Raw genomic sequence first — 16,830 nt, forward strand, 5'->3', positions numbered from 1 at the left:
ACTTTATTTCAGACCACCCTACTCTCAACCTTTTCTATAGTCGAACTACAATTTTGGTTCCCATCCCCCTGCTGAATTAGTTTAAACCCACCCGAATAGCCTTAGCAAATTCCACCCCCCCCCGGATATGAGTACCCCTCTGGTTCAGGTGAAGACCATCTTGCTTGTAGGAGGTCCCACCTACCCCAGAAAGAGCCCCAATTATCCAAAACCCTCCCTCCTGCACCATCCCTGTAGACACCCTCTCTCTCCCTATTCCTCGCCTCACTAGCACGTGGCACAGGCAACAAACCAGAGACAACTCTTTGTCCAAGCTCTCAGCTTCCATCCTAGCTCCCTGAATTTCTGCCTTAAATCCCCATCTCTCTCCCTACCTATGTCGTTGGTGCCAATGTTGACCATGGCTTGGGGCTGCTCCCCCTCCCCCTTAAGAATCCCAAAAACACGATCAGAGACATCACGCACCCTGGCACCTGGGAGGCAACACACCAACCGTGAGACTGTCTCGTCCCCACAGAACCTCCTATCTGTCCCACTAACTATGGAGTCCCCAATGACTACTGCTCTGCTCCTCTTGCCCCTTCCCTTCTGAGCAGCAGGGACAGACTCTGTGCCAGAGACCTGTGCCCCACTGCTTTCCCCTGGTAAGTCCCCCCCCCCCCAACAGTATCCAAAACGGTATACTTATTGTTGAAGGGAATGGCCACAGGGGATCCCTGCACTGCTTGCCCATTCCCTTTCCGCCCCCTGACTGTAACTCATCTGCCTTTTTCTTGTACCTGAGGAGTGACTACCTCCCTGTAACTCCTCTCAATAACCCCCTCTGCCTCCTGAATGATCTGAAGTTCATCCAGCTCTAGCTCCAGCTCCCTAACACGGTTTAAGGAGCTGGAGTTGGGTGCACTTCCCGCAGATGTAGTCAGCAGGGACACTAGTGGTGACCCTTACCTCCCACATTCTGCAGGAGGAACATTCGACTGCCCTGACCTCCGTTCCCAATATTCTAAATTCCCAAGACTTAAAAAATAAAGATTAAAAAATAAACCTGTTATCTTATCAATAAGGCACACAGAACCTTTTTTTTTCTGGTTAGAGGAGGAGGACGGGTGGCAGACACTACCCGAATAGTGTTTCGGGCAACGCAACCACACAAATACGTGGACAGTAACTAGAATACAGATCGAGCAGCATGTGTTACCTGTCAAACTTAGCTACGTGATTAAATTCAGGTCAGGGACGTAGAATGCTTGGTCAGAGTATTGCATGGGTTGGCTGTCTTCATAACCCTTACATAAATTTAAAAGCTACAATGTATACACAAACTCCTTTCCCCACACAAAGTAGTCATGTGTGAATATGTAGCCTCACACATACGGATAAATGCGCAGAGATCAAATGATTCCAAAATTAGTTTCCAGCACACTGCTCAGTACACAGTCTGATTATTCAGTAAATGTTGCCCAATAGCAGAATCACACCTAGTACCGGCTACTGCGTTCTGAATTTTGCAAGCATGGGCTGCTCAATAACTGTCCATACATTGCTGTTCTGAGGACACTCAAAGGAACGTTTTATGTGACACAGTCCACCACTGCTGTGCGCTTTGGCACATTATTTATTTGCACCATATGCAGAACACCTTTTTGGCTTGATGGCAACAGCCAGTTAGTGGAGAGTACTACTTGTGCATTTTATGGCCAGCATCAGTTGCTGCTCAAATCTTTCAGGAACCTCCTCGTTCCAGGACAGAAGTAGACTGGGCTCCTTAGTGGTCAAGCATGGTTGTCAGAGGTCCTTTCATGAGGCTGCATGATATACAGCATGTGATGATTTCAATCAGGGTTGACATTAGCATGCAGGGTAATTCTGATATGCTCCACCTCAACATCAAGTTACCAAGGTGAGTAGGTGAATAAAGGCCCTATTCACAAAGTTGATCTTGCATCACATGGAACTGTAGAATGGTCAACATGTATATTCACCAGTAAACATATAGCAGATAGTGGCCTACCATTGGCAGATTTCTGATCTAACACATCAAGAGATGAAAATTCATGTCATTGCTCCACTTCTGTGGCAAACTTGAGTGCAGGATGGGCATTTATTAAGGTGTGTAAATAATTTCTTTGATGAAGCTGCGGATTAAATGTCCAAAATGTCTCAACTACATATCAGAAGCAACCACGGGGTAGAAGCTTAGTGGTAATTCCAAACACGTGCTTCTAATGGTAACTATGAAGATGTTAGCAAGAGTTGTACTTCGAGTGGACCCCAAGGCAACACCACTTATTTGGTGTGAAAAGAAGTATCAAAAATGAAATCAGCTGCATAAGGCATTTTACACTTACGTGAGGAATAAGAGAATGGTCAAAGAAAGAGTAAGGCCGATCAGAGATAGCATAGGGAACTTGTGTGTGGAGCCTGAGGAGGTAGGGGACGCCCTAAATGAGTTTTTTGCTTCTGTCTTTACGAAAGAAACCAACTTTGTAGTGAATGAAACCTTTGAAGAGCAGGTGTGCATGCTGGAATGGATAGAGATAGACGAAGCTGATGTGCTGAAAATTTTGTCAAACATTAAGATTGACAAGTCGCCAGGCCCGGATCAGATTTGTCCTCGGCTGCTTTGGGAAGCGAGAAATGCAATTGCTTCGCCACTTGCGAAGATCTTTGCATCCTCGCTTTCCACTGGAGTCGTACCTGAGGACTGGAGAGAGGCAAATGTAATTCCTCTCTTCAAGAAAGGAAATAGGGAAATCCCCGGCAATTATAGACCGGTAAGTCTCACGTCTGTCGTCTGCAAGGTGTTAGAAAGGATTCTGAGGGATAAGATTTATGACCATCTGGAAGAGCATGGCTTGATCAAATACAGTCAACACAGCTTTGTGAGGGGTAGGTCATGCCTTACAAACCTTAGAGTTTTTTGAGGATGTGACTAGGAAGGTTGATGAGGGTCGAGCTGTGGATGTGGTGTTTATGGACTTCAGTAAGGCATTTGATAAGGTTCCCCATGGTAGGCTCATTCAGAAGGTCAGGAGGAATGGGATACAGGGGAACTTAGCTGCTTGGATACAGAATTGGCTGGCCAACAGAAGACAGCGAGTGGTAGTAGAAGGAAAATATTCTGCCTGGAAGTCAGTGGTGAGTGGAGTTCCACAGGGCTCTGTCCTTGGGCCTCTACTGTTTGTAATTTTTATTAATGACTTGGACGAGGGAATTGAAGGATGGGTCAGCAAGTTTGCAGACGACACAAAGGTCGGAGGTGTCGTTGACAGTGTAGAGGGCTGTTGTAGGCTGCAGCGGGACATTGACAGGATGCAGAGATGGGCTGAGAGGTGGCAGATGGAGTTCAACCTGGATAAATGCGAGGTGATGCATTTTGGAAGGTCGAATTTGAAAGCCGAGTACAGGATTAAGGATAGGATTCTTGGCAGCGTGAAGGAACAGAGGGATCTTGGTGTGCAGATACATAGATCCCTTAAAATGGCCACCCAAGTGGACAGGGTTGTTAAGAAAGCATATGGTGTTTTGGCTTTCATTAACAGGGGGATTGAGTTTGAGTCGTGAGATCTTGTTGCAGCTCTATAAAACTTTGGTTAGACCGCACTTGGAATACTGCGTCCAGTTCTGGGCGCCCTATTATAGGAAAGATGTGGATGCTTTGGAGAGGGTTCAGAGGAGGTTTACCAGGATGCTGCCTGGACTGGAGGGCTTATCTTATGAAGAGAGGTAGACTGAGCTCGGTCTCTTTTCATTGGAGAAAAGGAGGAGGAGAGGGGACCTAATTGAGGTATACAAGGTAATGAGAGGCATAGATAGAGTTGATAGCCAGAGTCTATTTCCCAGGGCAGAAATGGCTAGCACGAGGGGTCATAGTTTTAAGCTGGTTGGTGGAAAGCATCGAGGGGATGTCAGAGGCAGGTTCTTTACGCAGAGAGTTGTGAGAGCATGGAATGCGTTGCCAGCAGCAGTTGTGGAAGCAAGGTCATTGGGGTCATTTAAGAGACTGCTGGACATGTATATGGTCACAGAAATTTGAGGGTGCTTACATGAGGATCAATGGTCGGCACAACATTGTGGGCTGAAGGGCCTGTTCTGTGCTGTACTGTTCTATGTTCTATGTTGAGTATGATTACTCCTGTCCTTTTATCAGATTTACATACATGTTTGTCAGGGTTAGCAACCAACACTATGTGTAAGAACTGAAAGAAATGAAGATGCTGTAAATCAAGGACAAAAACAGAAATTGCTGGAAAAGCTCAGGAGGCCTGGCAGCATCTGTGGAGAGAAACCAGAGTTAATGTTTCAGGTCCAGTGACCCTTCTTCAGCACTAGATGTAATTTGGTTATTCAACAAAATCCAGACTATGCTAAGAATTACTAAGAAAATCAATTTATTGCATTTGGCTTACAAATTAATTCCATCTGTATGTGCTAGAGGCTACATATACAAAGGATACCACCTGTGTGGCCAAAAAGCATTTGTCCATACTTTAAAGACCATACATTTTTATTCTCCTGTAATATTGACTGTGGACTGAAATTGGAAAAAGTTCTGTTGTAAAAACTAAGAACTTTGAAAGGACTTTTAAAAGAAAGTTACCTGCTGACATTCATTGTAAGTACTGTTTACACTGTTTTTTTGTTTCAGCAGTATCCAGGATATGCAGGGTAACTTGGCCAACGAGAAGCTGATAGATCCATGGAACTGTTGATAACAAAGATCTTCTGCCTACCAACAACTGAGAGATTGGCTCCCACACGGCTGAACAGCTCGTGTAGGTGATTGGCTTCTGACCAGACTTCCCAAAAGAAAGGAACTGCCTTTTTTTTCTTGCAATCAAAACACCTCAAGCCTGTAGAAAGCCAGTTTATTTCCCAACTTATCAGTTTCTTTAAGCGGTGATTTTTAACAAAAAGGCGCTACAAAACTGAAAAAGTTGCTCAGTGCCTCTTACAAAGATGTGGAAGTGCCTAGAGTGGGAAGATCAGGGAGCATCTCGTCCTGACAAGCCAAAAAGGATCATCCTAGTGAACCCTATCAACAGGAACGCAAACTGCCTTCAAGATTGCGTGTCCATCTACATGTGTGTAGGAGTTGTTTTATAAGGAGGTTAAAGTTTTAACTCCATTATCAATGGTTCATAGTCGTTTACCTGTAGGTAGAAACTATTTGGAATAAATAATTTGTAATAACACCCATTGTCAAGTACACAAATATGGCCTGTGCTTTCTGTTAATGTGGCTCTAAATGTCAGGTAGACTGACAGTGTACTTTAATCAAATCTTTAATTTTGATGACGACTCTGGAAGTGTAATGGCTTGATTTACAGTGCACTATAAAAACATACTGCACCTTTTCCATTAAGAGTGTTATGGAAACTTCCAATCCTTGCTGCATTTCTCACAGCAATGCCCTGACCAGCTGGCCCACCTGACCAGAGTTCAACTAGCTAATGTTACAATTAAGAGATCCTGCTGCTTCTCCATATCAACCAATCAGAACAACCTTCGTGATTCATTAATTATTAGAACATAGAACATTGCAGCACAGTACAGGCCCTTCGGCCCGCAATGTTGTGCCGACCTGTCATACCGATCTCAAGCCCATCTAACCTACACTAATCCACGTACGTCCAATGACGACTTAAATGTACCTAAAGTTGGCGAATCTACTACTGTTGCAGGCAAAGCGTTCCATTCCCATACTACTCTCTGAGTAAAGAAACTACCTCTGACATCTGTCCTATATCTTGCACCCCTCAATTTAAAGCTATGCCCCCTCGTGCTTGCCGTCACCATCCTAGGAAAAAGGCTCTCCCTATCCACCCTATCTAACCCTCTGATTATTTTATATGTTTCAATTAAGTCACCTCTCAACCTTCTTCTCTCTAATGAAAACAGCCTCAAGTCCCTCAGCCTTTCCTCCTAAGACCTTCCCTCCATACCAGGCAACATCCTAGCAAATCTCCTCTGCACCCTTTCCAAAGCTTCCACATCCTTCTCATAATGCGGTGACCAGAACTGTACACAATACTCCAAGTGCGGGTGCACCAGAGTTTTGTACAGCTGCAGCATAACCTCTTGGTTCCGGAACTCGATCCCTCTATTAATAAAAGCTAAAACACTGTATGCCTTCTTAACAGCCCTGTCAACCTGGGTGGCAACTTTCAAGGATAATTGGTCTCTTTCACATCTAGTTTCCTGTGTCTTAGTTCGGAGAAGCGAATGCAAGTCCAAAAAAATTTAAAGACTTCATGTCTCTTTGAAACAATGCTTAGATTCTGCATTAAAAAGGTAATTATTGGTCTGCCAACACCATTTCCTTGTTATCACATGAAACACATGGAACTGTCCTACTGAAAGTCAACAATAGAAACAGCGAAAACAGCAGGAGTAGGCCATTCAACCCCTCAAGCTTGCTCCACCATTTAATGTAATCATGGCTGATCACATACCTCAAAACACTAATATCCCATCCCCTCCAACCCCCACCTCCACCACAATATCCTTGATCCCTGTGGCCACAAGATCTATGTGTACCTCCTGGATAACTTTTGAGGATCAGATATGAAGGTAGGCTAGCCAGTAATATTAGAAATGATAGTAAAAGTTTCATTCAATACATAAGAAACAAAAGAGGGGCAAAAGTTGACACTGGGCTGCTCCAAATTGATGCTGGAATGCTGGTGATGGGAGATAAGGAAATAGCTGAAGAACTTAATAGGTTCTAGAAGTGAGATTGCTCGCTGAGCTGGAAGGTTAGTTTTCAGACGTTTCGTCACCATTCTAGGTAACATCATCAGTGAGCCTCCAATGAAGCGCTGGTGTTACGTCCCGCTTTCTATTTATCCGTTTAGGTTTCCTTGGGTTGATGACGCCATTCCCCGCGTTAGTGATGCCATTCCCCGTTCTTTTTCTCAGAGGATGGTAGATTGGCTCCAAATCAATGTGTTTGTTGATGGAGTTCCGGTTGGAATGCCACGCTTCTAGGAATTCTCATGCGTGTCTCTGTTTGGCTTGTCCTAGGATGGATGTGTTGTCCTTCCTCATCTGTATGTAAGGATACGAGTGATAGTGGGTCATGTCGTTTTGTGGCTAGTTGATCAGATGAACATCAACTAGCCACAAAACGACATGACCCACTATCACTCGTATCCTTACATACAGATGAGGAAGGACAACACATCCATCCTAGGACAAGCCAAACAGAGACACGCATGAGAATTCCTAGAAGCGTGGCATTCCAACCGGAACTCCATCAACAAACACATTGATTTGGAGCCAATCTACCATCCTCTGAGAAAAAGAACGGGGAATGGCATCACTAACGCGGGGAATGGCGTCACCAACCCAAGGAAACCTAAACGGATAAATAGAAAGCGGGACGTAACACCAGCGCTTCATTGGAGGCTCACTGATGATGTTACCTAGAATGGTGACGAAACGTCTGAAAACTAACCTTCCAGCTCAGCGAGCAAACTCAAATCCGGAACCTCAACCTGAGCTACAAATCTTCTCAAAACTCGCTAACTTCATAGGTACTTTGCATCAGTCTTCACAGTGGAAGACATGAGTAGTATCCCTACAATTAAGTAGAGTCGGGGGCAGAGTTGAGTATGGTAGGCATTACAAAAGAGAAAGTGCTAGAAAAGCTAAAAGGTCTAAAAATTGATAAATCTCCTGGCCCCGATGGGCTACATCCTCGAGTTCTGAGGGAGGTGGCTGAGGAAATAGTGGAGGCTTTGGTTGTGATCTTTAGATGATTGGAAAATCGCTGTTGTTAGCCCCTCGTTTAAGAAAGGATCCAGACAAAAGATGGAAAATTATAGGCCAATTAGCCTAACCTCGGTTGTTGGTAAAATTCTAGAGTCCATTGTCAAGGATGAGATTTCTAAATTCTTGGAAGTGCAGGGTCGGGTTAGAACAAGTCAGCATGGATTTAGAAAGGGGAGGTCGTGCCTGACAAACCTGTTAGAATTCTTTGAAGAGGTAACAAGTAGGTTAGACCAGGGAAACCGAGTGGATGTTATCTATCTAGACTTCCAAAAGGCCTTCGATAAGGTGCCTCACGGGAGGCTGCTGAGTAAGGTGAGGGCCCACGGTATTCGAGGTGAGCTACTGGCTCGGATTGAGGATTCGCTGTCTGACAGAAGGCAGAGAGTTGGGATAAAAGGCTCTTTTTCAGAATGGCAACCAGTGACAAGTGGTGTCCCGCAGGGTTCAGTATAGGGGTCGCAGCTGTTCACTTTATATATTAATGATCTGGAGACTGGGGCATTCTGGCGAAGTTTGCTGATGATACAAAGATAGGTGGACAGGCAGATAGTACTGAGGTGGTGGGGAGGCTGCAGAAAGATTTAGACAGTTTAGGAGAGTGGTCCAGGAAATAGCTGATGAAATTCACGTGAGCAAATGCGAGGTTTTGCACGTTGGTAAAAAGAATACAGGCATGGACTATTTTCTAAACGGTGAGAAATATCATAAAGCCGAAGTACAAAGGGATCTGGGAGTGTTGGTCCAGGATTCTCTAAAGGTTAACTTGCAGGTAAAGTCTGTAATTAAGAGGGCAAATGTAATGTTGTCGTTTATCTCAGAGGGTTGGAATATAAAAGCAGTGATGTGCTTCTGAGACTTTATAAAGCTCTAGTTAGGCCCCATTTAGAATACTGTGTCCAATTTTGGGCCATACACCTCAGGAAGGACATAACGGCGCTGGAGCGTGTCCAGTGGAGATTCACACAGACGATCCTGGAATGCTAGGTTTAACGTACGATGAACGGCTGAGGATCCTAGGATTGTATTCATGAGAGTTCAGAAGGTTGAGGGGAGATCTAATAGAAACTTACAAGATAATGTATGCCTTAGAAAGGGTGGACGCTGGGAAGTTGTTTTCGTTAGGCAGGGAGACTAGGACCAGCGGGCACAGCCTTAGAATTAGAGGGGGTAAATTTAAAATGGAAATGAGGAGACATTTCTTCAGCCAGAGAGTGGTGGGCCTGTGGAATTCATGGCCACGGAGTACAGTGGAGGCTGGGACGTTAAGTGTCTTCAAGGCAGAGATTGATAATTCCTTGTGAGATCAAAGTATTTAAGGAATACTGGGAGAGTGCAGGGAAGTGGAGTTGAAATGCCCATCAGCCATGATTAAATGGCAGAGTGGATTCGATGGGTTGAATGGCCTTACTTCCACTCCTATGTCTTATGGTCTTATGATTTCAACCACTTTCTGCTCTGGTGAATTCTACTGGTTCATCACTCTCCGGATGAATAAATTTCTCATTTCAGACCTAAAAAGGTTCATTGCTTATCCTTAAAATACAACCCTTGGTTCTGAACTCCCCCACTATTGGGAATATTCTTGTGCATCTTCAGAATGGAGTAAAGAGCGGTAAAAGGTACTGAGGCTTGCCATTTGTTTAATTAAGGTCAATAAGCTGGTGTGACGTCATTCAATATCCACTGCATGGTGCTCAGTTCAGCAAACCTACAAAGTCATGTATTTAGACTTGGGAAATGAAATTAAGCTAGAACAGTAGAAAACATGTGTAAAGTGAGACATTAACTAGCATCCCAAGATAAATTTTATAGCTAACATTGAGTTCTCCCAAACAATTAAGAACACCCTCAAGAAGGAACTATACTTACGTGGCTAAATCAGAAGGTTTGTTTTTCAGCTGCTCAATCATCTCCCTATAGCTAGGATCACTTAGCAACACCCTAGTCCTGGGGTCATTCTCCAGCTTCTGGTACAGATTTGGAGAAGCAAATGGATTCATGAATTTCTTTTCTGTAAAGAAACAAAAATATATTTGCATCTAACCAAAGGAACCATTCCACCTTTGTGGTTTACCGCTGCATGGAAAATATCATTCAATAGATAGGAATTAAGCAAAAACAGCAGACAGAGGCTTCTGAACAGCAAAAGTAAATCATCAGCTAGTTCTACCCAAGGAATTTAGATTATCAAGACTGGATTTGTAAACAGCAACACATCAAGCCATTATCTTCATTACTTGGACAGCAAATGTGTAACCTTGCAGAGAACTACCTGAACACAAAAGAGACAGTTATGTTAAAATGTCTCAGAAGTAGTTTATATATAAATTATTCCAGTTCATTACATTGCCCCATCTGCTTCAAATCCTCTAATTAAATGGTAGGCACATGATCTGTTCTGAGGCATTTGAGACCAATTTGGATTTTTTTCCCCCCGAAACAGGAAAGGAAGAAGTGACTTGCTCATCATTGTCGTTCCTCCCGCTCATGAGGTGGTGCACCAAATCAAGACTGACCCCTCACAAATTGGGTAGCTTGTCAAATCTTACTGTCTGAGCCTGATTCGATTTTTCACTCCAACACTGTCAGCAAGATTGCTACAAAACTGCAATATCACATCCCTTTGAACAGAAAGGAATTAAACAGAGAGACAGATTGCCATTTCCACCAAACATGAAGTAGGTGCTGAGTATAGTAGTTGCTTTCTTACCCGCTAGTCTGGCATCTACATTTTGCAATCCATCTTTCAGCTGTTGATTTCCTGGTTCGTGTTTCAGGCCCTCCTCATAGGTTTTCTTTGCTTCTTCAAAGCGATTAAGGAATTCCAAGGCTGCAGCCTTCCTCGAGTAACCCTAAGTGTGGCCCAATTATGTAAAAAATTGTTTCAGTCATTATTAGCTAATGAATTAAGGTTTGCCAGGGCAAGAGGAAACATTTCTGAGCTTCTTCCACAAAACGTGTGTCACAATCTTTCACATCCAACTGTATAAGCTGTGAGGGCCCAGAGACAACATTTTATCACCAATAATGTTCACTCAATAACCCAAGTAGATATTTAGTCAAGTAGTTGCTCAAGCTCAAATGGTGTCACTCCAAGCTGACATTTTAAAGCAGCAGACTCATTAACGATAACTGTGCTCAATTAGGAGTACTTTTGTTGGAGTTACAAAGCCAGGTTCAAGCCTCCACTTTCAGGTCAGAACTCAGAAATAAGGTGAAGCAGCTGGTCAAACAAAGAATTTTTTCCAGAAGAACGACACTACCTACTCACCCTAGTTGGCCAGGAAAATATCAAAGATCTGTCTGCATTAATGAAATAAGGAAGAGGGAGTTTTACTGCTGGGCTAATAATCTATCCTTAGCCAAATTATATAGCACCATATCACAACTTCCAAACATCTTGCAAAATGCTACAAGCGCAACACATTTGTTTCAAGATGCACTGACTGACCATGATATGGTTTTGTAGCAGGTTTGACTGTTTTTCCAGAATGGCGTTTACCTACCTTGCCCCAGTCTGGTTTAATCTCAACAGTTTTGCTTCCATCCTCATAGGCTTTTTGATACGCCCCCTTTTTTGCATAAGCAGCAGACCGATTGCTGTAAAGTACGTGATTCTTGGGGTCCAGCTTAATGGCTTCGCTGTAACATATAATGGCATCATCTATCTTTCCAGCAGTTAGGGCTTGATTGCCCTTTTCTTTAAGTTCATTGACCTAATAGAGGGAAAAAAATGAGATCGAGAAGCTGAAAAAGAAGTTACTGTACCAGAAGATCCTTGTCTCAGCTTGTGCAGCCACACCAATCAATAATTTATTATTATTCGACTAAATACTGAAGAATTCTTCAGACATTGACAGCAGTAGTCTGGACTCTTCACAGAGCTGTAAAAATCTTCCTGTACTCATTTTTTTCCATTCATAAAGGGATAATCTATATCCATTTTTATTAATAAACTGTCCTGAAAATACAAATGCAGCTCAGTAAAACCTGGCTCTGGGAACCAGGCGCTACACCAGTGACCTGCACTGAATGCCAAAGGTGTGTAATCTCAGGCAGGATCTGAACCCATTCTAAACTACATTGCTGCAACTTCTCTTCAATAATCCCCAAGACAACAAAAAGCAGTCTGGGAGCAAACTTCTCTCAACAACTGCACTGTTGCTGGTGAAAGGGAGATTTAAAGCTACCAGTTAAAATGCAGTCTTTATTTTATGACAACAAAAGCAAAATTTTCAAGGGGCAACCTTTATTATATTCATCTTAATTCACTGAAGGATTGCCTTGCTTTTCTACTTAAAATCTAAAATTTGGATTTCTTCCTGGCTTAAACAGAACAAATCTTGAAACCAGTAGATATATTCAAATTGACTGACTGAATCAGCATTACAACACATCTTTTCTTGTGGCTGTTCCGTTAGGCAGAACTCTCTTGTAAACAGTTCTAAATATACTGTCCCAGGTAAACAAGTCAATAAGTTAACAGATGAGCAAAACTGTTTTTGCACCAGGCTTATAAATATAGTACTTCTCCTGACACTTTTGATTTGCTTTGTGTTGTGCCTTCAACTGACTATTAGAGATATGTAGACAAGAAGGTGCTTTTAATGAGGTTCAAGTTTTTTTAAAAAAGTGCTTTGCAATAGCTCTCCAAAGTAGTATCTGTTTCGGTACCTTCCAGTTAAATTCATCAGGCTACCAACTGCAGACACTATCATATGATATCCATAATTCTATGCAGCATACAGTACCACAAGGTCACACCATATCTCAGGATTGGAAGGGTATTGCTGACAAAGTTGAAGTTTTTCTTGAGCTCTGATCTCAACCAACAACTGACTTTTAACAGAAGCAAGTTGTAAGCAAATACAGAATTTTGTTACAAGTGCACGAGAGGTACCGAAAATATCCAAGATATTTTACTAATCAAAATCGGTCTGGAAATGTCATTACACACCATTGGAATAGTGGGATTCAAACCTGGGTCTCATCTCTCAGAGGTAGGGATACTACCACGACACCACAAGTGCTCCTTCACCTACTCCCCAACCTGAAACGTCATTATCACACCAGATGGCACAATTTGGCATCTGTGAGTAGCAATGACATATCCACATTAATGTTTGACAGCAAGTGGGATCCCTTAATCAGATTATGCTACCATGATTCTGAAATTGCAGGTGGTCAGTTCTGGGTGATGCAAATTCAGAAACACGCAGCTAAAATGAGTTGATGGGCTGAGGAATACGTGCTTTCAGTCTCATTTAGAGCACATGTGGGAAACTTTGAGAATCTTTGGGGAATCCTGGTGTACAGACACTATCAGCCCACTGTGTTGTAGTGTGCTGTGAAGAGGAGTTGCCCAATTTGATTCCAGACTCCATCAAGTCTCATGGCGTTGAGTCAAACATGGACAATGAAACATCTTGTGGGAGCAAGAGACATTGGATAGAAGGGTCACTGGACAAGAAACGTTAATTGATTTGTCTCCACGGATGTTGCCAGACCCGGCGCTTGTCCTGCAATTTTTGTTTTTGCTCCAGAACTAGCTCAGTGCACTGTAAAGGCCACATCTTGTAATTTTTCTCATATTTTTGATAGTGTACTGCATTGGGAAGAGGACTGTTTCAAAACAAAGGACTGAGGAAGAAACTGCTACACTTTAAAAAAGCAAGTTACTAAGACCCATTGCGGCTCACGTTTACACTACTGCTTTGAAGCAGTGAAGGAAGGGATTGGATACTGATCAGTAAATAAAATCCAGAGGGACAGCTGTACATCAATACACTTTCCAATTTGCCATTTAAAACTGGAATGAGATAACAAAGTCAAAATGGCAAAAAAGTACGGAATGGAATACAATTTCATGCGTACAACAAGTAAAGGCTGTCCCCGTTAACACTAACAGCTGGCACGGGCTCAATGAAATACAAGGCTCCCACCACTCTCCACAAAAAACTTACATCAACTCTAATCTCATTCTGTGCTCCTCTGAATATTCTATTGTCAGGCAACAGTTTTAACACCATTTTTAAGGCATCAAACCATGCCAACACATTGCTTTTAGAGAGATATTATAAGGGAATTTAATCCAACACAAGCAACTTGTGGGGCATGTTACTTACTCATGCTCTGAAACCACCAGAGCTGAATGCTGCCAATTTTAAGTGGGTCAACAGGGTAGGTGTCTATGCTGACTGCTCAAAGCAAGAGCCTTTAAAAAAAAAATCAGCGGTTCTGATGTTATTGACAAGCGTGACTTTTTAAATACAATGTTTTGAGCTCGAAAATGCAGTGGATTTCCCACCACGTGAAGACAGCAAGTAGAATTTCAAGCCAAAGGCTCAAATATTTTATCTTGTTAAAGAGGGAAAAGAACAGTTAACAAATGACCTCTGACCAGTAAGGTTTTCTGCTGCTTCCTTCTAATGAACAGGTGGGAGATCTGCTACCAGAATTTAAACCCAGCCGAAAATTTAAAAGAGTGAGTTCTGGCACACCAGCAATGTTTCAAATTCACTTACCCAAAACTGGTCCAGATTTAAGATTGGGTCTCATGTTTTATCTGAGCTGGTTTCACTTTCTTTGGCACAGTTTGGCTAATACTAAGTACAGGCAAACTACAATGGTAGCCTTTTGGAAAAGACAACTGTCAATCATACAGCAAAAATGAATTCTGCTACCCACTAAAAACATGCTGTGTGCTGAAATCCTTACTGTTCACATCCATATTGAGGTTGAAATTAGAATTTACTGCTTCAGTTACAGAATCACCAAACTGGACAACAGTTTAGAAAGCTTCCAAGACAATACAATTGATAATCCAGAAACAACACTTCATCCCTGATAACCAGTTAAGCCAGAAAAAAAAAGATGCACTCAGGAAAGATACAGGAACCAAACCCAAAGTACACACAAGATGAATCTGATGGCTCAATTTCCAAAGGGGTTTCAGCTCCTAGAGGCTTTCAAGGCAGCACACCATTTCAGCTTCTATGCTGAGGCTGTCATCAGGATATCAACATATGGTAGACAAATCCACGATCATCTCTAACAACACGCAAGTAAAGATCCCATAACAGCTACCATATTGAGAATAAGAAATAGGATAGTTACTATTTCAGTATGCACACATCACAATTTCAAAGGATGACAGGAGATGTGAAAAGCCAGGAGACCAGACCCTTGGAGATAGCTATAAATCAGAAATGAAACAAGGAGACAGAATGTCCTCAAACGTGTATACTTTTTCCTTGGCTCCCTCAGAACTTAAAATGTGCTGATCTGTTATTTTCGTTTTGACAATAGTAGAACAAGCTGCATATTGGATACCCAGGTAAAAAATGTGTTTTAGGTGGTAGTGAACAATAGGCAAAAGTGGATTCTCCACAGCATTTGATGTTCAGCCCCAGAGGAATCAATGCAACTGAATGGCATGAGCTGTGCTTGACGGTGGCCAATCAAATATTGGCCATTCTCAAAACAGTTCAACCCTCCCCACCTCGATGGCAATTTTCTACTCCTATGGTTCTCTCATGTAGCAACATTATAAAACATTTTAATAACACAACAAAGTGATTATGAAACACTACCAACGAAACAAGTTGGTGAAACAATGTTACTTAAAGAAAATAAATTATACTGAAGGACCTTGAACATGAATAAGGCGATGCAGGCTAGCCTGGCAACTTATACACAATCATATGGCATGAAAACAGACCCTTCAATCCAACTAGTTCATGCTGATCGTGATCCCAACCAAACTATTCCCACCTGCCTGTGCTTGGCCCATATCCTTCTGAACATTTCTTATTCATGAACTTATCCAAATGTCTTAAACATTGTAACTGCACCTGCCACTCCCCTAAGAAGTTCATCCCACACACAAACCACACTGTATAAAAAGGTTGCTCCCATATCCTTTTGAGAATCTTTCTTCGTTCACCTTAAAAATAGGCCCCCCAGTCTTGAAACCCCCCACACTGGCGAAAGACTCTTGTCATTCACCTTATTTATACCCCCCAATTTTACAAACCTCTGTAAGATCATCTCTCAACCTCTTACACTCCTGTGAAAGAGGTCCGAGCCTATCCTTATATCCTGTTCTACATTACCCAAGATCCTACCATGAATGGTCCAAGTCCTGCCCTTGCTTATTTTATCAAAAGGCAAAAACCTTGCATTTACCCAAATTAAGTTCCATCTGTTACTCCTCAGCCCATTGCCACAATTGATCAAGATCTCTTCGTAATCTCAAGTAACCTTCCGCACTGTCCACTATAACCACCAATTTCAGTATTGTCTGCAAACTTATTAACTGGGCCTTCCATATTCTCATCTAAATCATTTATATGTAATGAACAAAAGCAGACCCAGAACCATCCTTGTGGAACCACCAGTAACAGGCCTCCAGTCCGAAAAACAACCCCCCCACTGCCACTCTGTCTCCCGTTGTCAAGCCCATCTTGAATCCTATGTGATCTAACTTTACTAAGTAGTCTACCATGTGGAACCTCGTCATAGGTTTTACTAAAGTCCAAATAAATAATGGTCTACTGCATTACCCTCAATCTGCTTGGTTACTTCCTCACAAAGCTCAATCACGTTTCAGAGACATGGTGTCCCGCACACAAATCCATGCTGACTATCTGTAATTCTTCCTGGCCTCTCTGAATGCATGTAAATCCTATCTTTTACAATCATCTCAGACAACTTACCCACCAATGTCAGACTCACGGGTTTATAGTTCCCAGGCTTCTCCTAACACCAAGGCATAACATTAGGCACCTCACTGGTAGTTACGGATGGTACAAATTTTTCCTCCCTAACTTTCCACAAGGTCCTTAGTTACACTAGATCAGGTCCTGGAGATTTATCTTCTGCTATATTTTCTAAAGACCTCCAGAGCTTCCTCTTCTGTAATGTGAGCTGCCTTCAAAACATCAATATTTATTTCCCCGAGTTCTCTCACCTCTATTTCTTTCTCCACAATAAAAACTGACAGAAGAATTTTAAATGGATATTTTCTATCTGCTGAGGCTCAATACAAAGACA

The 16,830-nt window shown here is 42.5% G+C and overlaps 1 protein-coding gene across 1 annotated transcript in view; it reads right to left on the reverse strand.

The window, feature by feature from the left end:
• Positions 1 to 16,830, reverse strand: part of stip1 (stress-induced phosphoprotein 1) — a 39,841-nt gene that overhangs the window by 21,319 nt on the left and 1,692 nt on the right. Inside the window, exons 2-4 of the mRNA XM_059641449.1 lie at positions 11,283 to 11,492; positions 10,487 to 10,628; positions 9,646 to 9,787 (exon numbers count right to left, since the gene is read on the reverse strand). Coding sequence (XP_059497432.1) covers positions 9,646 to 9,787; positions 10,487 to 10,628; positions 11,283 to 11,492 — 494 coding nt within the window. The remainder of the gene's footprint in view (positions 1 to 9,645; positions 9,788 to 10,486; positions 10,629 to 11,282; positions 11,493 to 16,830) is intronic.

This window comes from Stegostoma tigrinum, chromosome 42, assembly GCF_030684315.1.
Source record: "Stegostoma tigrinum isolate sSteTig4 chromosome 42, sSteTig4.hap1, whole genome shotgun sequence".
In the NCBI taxonomy this organism is placed as follows: Eukaryota; Metazoa; Chordata; class Chondrichthyes; order Orectolobiformes; family Stegostomatidae; genus Stegostoma; species Stegostoma tigrinum.